This window comes from Mustela lutreola, chromosome 9 (assembly GCF_030435805.1).
Source record: "Mustela lutreola isolate mMusLut2 chromosome 9, mMusLut2.pri, whole genome shotgun sequence".
Lineage (NCBI taxonomy): Eukaryota > Metazoa > Chordata > Mammalia > Carnivora > Mustelidae > Mustela > Mustela lutreola.
The window spans coordinates 111,644,897-111,650,906 of NC_081298.1; the positions used below are offsets into that span (position 1 = coordinate 111,644,897).

A 6,010-nucleotide genomic window follows, 5' to 3' on the forward strand; every position below is an offset into this window, starting at 1 on the left:
AAATGAATACAAACAAACAAACAAAAACCCCGAATGTTAGGGTCAGCTATAACACTCTTTATGAAAAGCGGACCCCCCTCAGCAATTCATCTTCATCTTTCAATTGCTATCAGTCGCCTCGTGAACTGAATAAAAAGGGACAAAGTCATTTAATAAGGTGTATCTACTATTTCAAAATAAACTAACGTCCCACCAATTGGTGGTTTTAAAGGTTCTCTCAAAACACTTAGAGAAAATGAAGCCTTGGTAAGCCTTCCAGAAGTCCGTGGAATCAACAGGAAAGAAAAGCTGATTTCTACTTTGAGTAGTGCTCCCACCATTCCTAAATGCTGAGGATCCAACAATGTAGTAACTCAGTCTCGCGTCTCCCAATATACTAAGTTTCTGCCCTAATATATGATCACCTCTTTGTGGAAACATATAGGACAAGTCTTTCAGTCCACTGTGATTAGCAAATAAATACAGGCATGAGGCAAGAAGAAGAAAAAGAAAAGCAGTAAAAAAAAAAACAAACAAAAAAAAAACCTGATGCCTCTTTAAAAGGAGCCAAGAATGAAACAACCTATGTAAGGAATTAGAAGACATCAAAGGTTAGATAATGGACAACAGGTGCCCTTGGGAGGAAAGAGTAACACTCTGTTGTCTCCTATTTTAGGATTTCCACTCTCAAAGCTCTCTAATGTGTGTTTTTCTTTTCTTCCCACAGAGGGTCAGAGCCAAAACTATAGTTTTTACTATTTAATACCTACAATGGGTCCATTGCTCTTCAACTAACTTTTTGACTTCAGATTTTTAAAAATTCACCTAATCCCAATATGGCTGAATAATGGGTGGCCTATGGCCAGATCATGCACTGATCCGTGAACATTAATCAACCAGGGATTTATTACCAAGAAAGGTGTCTGAATACCAACTACCTCCATGTAAACTACTGAAAATACAAATCCAGCAACAGGTTATCCCATAACTGCAGAATCAGCCACAGCAGAAACTGTTTCTCTCACCGTCATAACAGTTGAGCTCAATCTTTAGAGTAACCAGATTCCAATAGCCTCAAAGAACAGTAATTCCAGACACTGATTATAGGGCGCTGAGTACCAGCCTCTTGTTCTGGTTCCCTTCGCCAGTTACAAAATACACTACTTTTATTCTGCTGAAAAGGAGCACTGAAAGGATACTGAAGCCTACTTAATAACCTCTTCCATTCCACAAAGACAACATACTCCAAAAATGGAGAATCCTTTCTTTCCCTGACAGAGGCCCCCTTTCCAATGGATCCACTGGGCAGAATTACTTCTCCCCAGCATGCTCGAAGAGCCACAGAATACTTCTGCTTTCGCTCTTCTTTTATAAAGAGGGTCCCCCAACACAGATACACCTCTTCTATTCCTGTGTTAAGCAAATGATGCTTCGGCGCTTCTAGTTCTCTCCACCACCGCAAAATGTTCAGAGAAGTGGAAGGAGAGAAGGGAAGTTGTCAGACACGTTGAGATACACTTAAAAGAAGTCTCCAAATTTAAAGTGAAGACGGGCGGGGGGTGCCCTCTTTCTAAAGAGGGAGTGGGGGTTCCTACCCTATAAAGAGACCCTCTGCGTGGGTAAGGGGTGCCCCTACTCTCAAAGAGAGCTTAGTATGTGGAAAGGGGGAGGAATGTTGTGCCCTGAAGGGGTCAAGGTTTCAGAAACGGGTGCCCCAACCGTGAAGGTAGGTCTGTGGGGGGAGCCGTGAGTGTATGGAAAGGGATGTACCAGCTAGTAGGGGGGCCTCTCTGAGAGAGGGGGTTTCCACTTTGCGGGAAGGAGGGCCCTGCACTGAAGGGGACGCTGGGAGGAAGGGAGGGTCTTGCCGAGGACTGGGCATGGGGGGAGGGGTTCTGAATCCACTGGAGCCAGCAGAGGGGCGGCAGCCTCGAGGGGAACATGTGCAGTGGAACTACTACCATCCCCAGGGGCAGGGTGGAGAGCAGGGCCTGGGCTGTATGTGGAGAGAACAAGGCTCCCACCCCGCGGAGAATACGGAGGGCTCCCCAGCCGTACTCACCGAGGCTGCCGGCGAAACCGTCCATCTTGCGGGGAAAGCGCCGGGCTCCGGGCTCAGCGGGGCGGGCACTTCATTCAGCGGACCGACAGAGTGGCCGACGCTGAGCCTGACGCGCTCGCTCTCGAAATCGCCCGGCTCGGTTCCTACCCCCCGCCTCTGTGATCCGACCGTCCGTCTGACCCGGGGCAGTCAGTCACAGCCGCCCGGGCCACTTCCCCGTCAGGTACAGAGCCGCGCCGCTCCGCCGCCTGCCCGGCCTCCCTCCCAGGCAGCAGCCGCGAACGCCGCGCCGCGCCCCGCCCCCGCGCCCGCGCGCAGCGGTAGCACCGCCCCCGCGCACGCCGTCACGCTTCCGACTCCGCCTCCCACGTGACAACATGGAGGCGGGGGCTTGCCGACCCTTCCCTCTCACCTTGCTTGGGCTTCGGGATCCGGCGGCCTCGAGCCGGACTGGTGGCTGCGCTTGCGCAGTAGTTAGGCCGAGGACCTGGGGGGTTGGTTTTTGAAGCTGGTGAGGAACCGGTCGTGATGAGGGTTGGCGTCTGGCCTGAGATTCTTAGGAGCGTCGAGGGATTCTCTCTCATAGCCCCTAGGGAGCCTGCAGAGCCCTATTGGAACCCAAGTCCAGAATCTACCCCGCCCCCCAACAGAAGATGGTCACCGCCTGTGTCCTACAAGGACACACAGAGGCAACCAAGTGAGAGGACTCCCTTTTACCCGGGTCTCCCTCTACCCTCATAGAGGATATATGGGGGTGAGTCTTCCTAACTAAAGGCCACCACTGCCATAGCCTCAGAACTCAAAACAGACCGGAAGCAAGGAATGTTAGTGCTGGGCAAGACCCAAGAGTTCATCTTGCTTCCTCTTCACGGAGAACACAACCTTAGAAAGGACCTGACCTGCCCAAGGTCATGGAGCCTGGTAGAAGCAGAGCTAGAACTCAGGCTTCTTTACTCCCCCTGGTGTTCTTTCCACCAGAGATGTAAAGCAATCTCTTATAGGGCATATAATTAGATTGCCTATTAGTGAGCTATAACGAAAAGTTTTAATGAAGTAAGGCTGAGCTCTCAGCCCAATTCCATGTGACTACGTAGATGAGCGTCAAGTCACTAAACTTATTTGGGACTCAACTTTGCCCATTTGCAGATGGAAGGACGGGACTTGTAACCAAAACATTACATATAAACACTAACTTCATCTTCGTCCTCCCTCCCCCACTTACCCCTATTCTCCCTCCTTCTAAAGGGGTGTCCAGTGATTTCCAAAGTTCTTCTTGGGACTTGGTTGTGTGAATCAGAGTAATTAAGAGGAGAACTGTAAGGTGCTCGTGGACTAAATTGATGTATGCAATAATTAAGACCTGAGTTATGGAAGAATTAGAGCCATTCTAGACAAGTTGCGAGAGAAAGGAACAGACTGGAGAAGGGAGAAGAGAAATAGGAGGTTAGCAACTATCATAATGAGAGGGACTTAGAATTATATAGTTAAAAGGATTGTAAAACATTTCGTTGCTGTCTTGCAGTAAAATTCTCCCCCCCTCCCCCAGTGCCTCTTTAGAAATCTCCCGTAAAAATCTAAATTACTTTTCATATATTTTTTGGATATCAGACCTGTGTGTCTTCTGAATAGCATATCATGTGGAGACAAGCTGTAAGGCAGCCAAGATAAATTGAGGTTACAGACTAAATGGTGTCCAAAATTTCCTCCTGTTTCAAAGTTATTTACCCCAAGTTTCCCCTACTATGGACATTTTTATATCTGTAAGTTTCTATAAAGTCTAACCACTTAATGTTTGAGAAGGCCTTAATTCTGACAGCTGCTCTTCTGTGTCTGCATACAGCACTCTCTGCTTTAGGTCAATTAAAAGAATAAGAACTTCCATTGATATACTACAATACATATATATATATGTATGTACATACATGTATATATATATTTTTAAATTCAGAGAAGGATCCACACTTTGAGGGGCCTGAAATTTTTCTATTTGTGGAAATCTTCTGAAGATTAGGTTAAATGGAGTATTTATTTAGACACAGAAAATAAATCACAACAGATTACACTTTTTTGTTAAAGATTTTATTCATTGATTTGACAGAGAGAGATCACAGGTAGGCAGAGTGGCAGGCAGAGAGAGAGAGAAGGGGAAGCAGGCTCACCGCTGAGCAGAGAGCCTGATGTGGGGCTCCATCCCAGGACCCTGGGATCATGAACTAACCTGAAGGCAGAGGCTTTAACCCACTGAGCCACCCGGCCGCCCCCAGATTACACATTTTAAAGAAAACTGCAAATACTGCAAATGTTACAAAATCAAGAAATACAACATTCAATTAACTGCCCAACATAACTTCAATACTTTTTTTACTAAATTTCTTGGTTGTATACTCTTTGATTACTTCTTCATATGACAATGATTCTTTTTTCTTTTTTTTTTTTTTAAGATTTTATTTATTTGACAGAGATCACAGCGAGGCAGAGTGGCAGGCAGAGAGAGTGAGAGGGAAGCAGGCTCCCCGCCGAGCAGAGAGCCGGATGCGGAACTCGATCCCAGGACCCTGAGATCATGACCCGAACTGAAGGCAGCGGCTTAAACCACTGAGCCACCCAGGCGCCCCTGATTCTTTTTTTCTTAATAGATAATATTTTACTGGGATCCTGCCATATGACAGGTTTTAATATCCAGGTGTTTTATCTTAACTCCATTCTAATGTTACATCAAGCCTATAAGGTCAGTGTTATGAATATGAGAGTAGTTTTAATTTTTGTTATTTTTAAAAAATATTTTATTTATTTGAGAGAGAGAGAGAGAGCGCATGCACAAGCAGGGGGGGTGAGGGAGAGGCAGGCTCCCCACTGAGCAGGGAACCTGATGTAGGACTCGATCCCAGGACTTAGGGATCATGACCTGAGGCGAAGGCAGTTGCCCAACCTCCTGAGCCAACCAGGTGCCCCATGACAGTGGTTTTTAAATAACGTTTTAATAGAGAGGATAAAAAGATAACTTAGTTTTTCCTCTAGCATTTGATCAAATTTGTCTTTATTAGTGGAATATAGTTGGAATGCATAAAAGAACCACTTTGCACATAGTAGTACAGCTATTCGTAGTGCTACTGCAGTAATTCTGATTAATTCTATTTCACATGATTCCCATTTAAAAAAAAAAAGACAAGAAAATGTATGGTGAATTTTAAATTATACATACTGAATTACTGAGTATATTCCTGATAAAACTTCTATTTTGTTTGACATCATTGACAACCAAATATGTATCATATGTATAATGATTAGAAGAATTTTTCCTAGTCTAGATTCTGGCTTTTTATGTTTCAAACTTTATTTCTCCCATAAGACCACACAATTTTTCAGTGCTACCCATATGTTCATAGTATATTGTGAGCCCTAATCCTACCACTTTCATGAGAGGATGCTGGGTGAGTCAGTGCAGTGGCCCATAGGAATTTTCCTGGAATTTATTACTAGACAAAGACAGCCAGCAATAGTTCATTAAATGTGATTGTAACTCCTAAGTATCTCATTAAGCCTGAAATTAAATGTATCCCCAACTCAGCTTTCTGTTAGCTAGATACCTAAAATATCCAAAGCCACTCCAACACCACCTGACATAAGGGGAAATGTGACAAAGGGGAGATTAAAGGGGAAAGATACAGTTTTCTAGTCTTGGAAGAGGCTCTAGAAGAGTCTTGGAAGAAACTCTAGGAAGTTTCATTAACTTCATGATTAATCTGCTTCTGTTTCAGTTACTTTTTTAAAGAAAGAGAGAGAGAAAGAGAGCATGCTCAAGTGCAAAGAGGGACAGAGAGAGAATATTAAGCAGGCTCCATGCCCAGCTTGGGCTCGATCACATGGCACATGGCTCGATCCCATGACGACAAGATCTGACCCAAAATCAAGAGTTGAATGCTTAACCCACTGAGCCTCTTAGGTATCTCTCACTTACTTTTTTTTTTC

The 6,010-nt window shown here is 45.0% G+C and overlaps 1 protein-coding gene across 5 annotated transcripts in view; it reads right to left on the reverse strand.

Moving 5' to 3' along the window:
- The window catches only part of EML4 (EMAP like 4), a 157,678-nt gene extending 155,340 nt beyond the window's left edge, over positions 1-2,338 (reverse strand). For all 5 annotated transcript variants that reach the window (XM_059188472.1, XM_059188471.1, XM_059188470.1 and 2 more), the window contains exon 1: positions 2,042-2,338. In XM_059188472.1, coding sequence (XP_059044455.1) covers positions 2,042-2,066 — 25 coding nt within the window. In that variant the 5' untranslated portion in view covers positions 2,067-2,338. The remainder of the gene's footprint in view (positions 1-2,041) is intronic.
- Between the last annotated feature and the right edge of the window lie 3,672 nt (positions 2,339-6,010).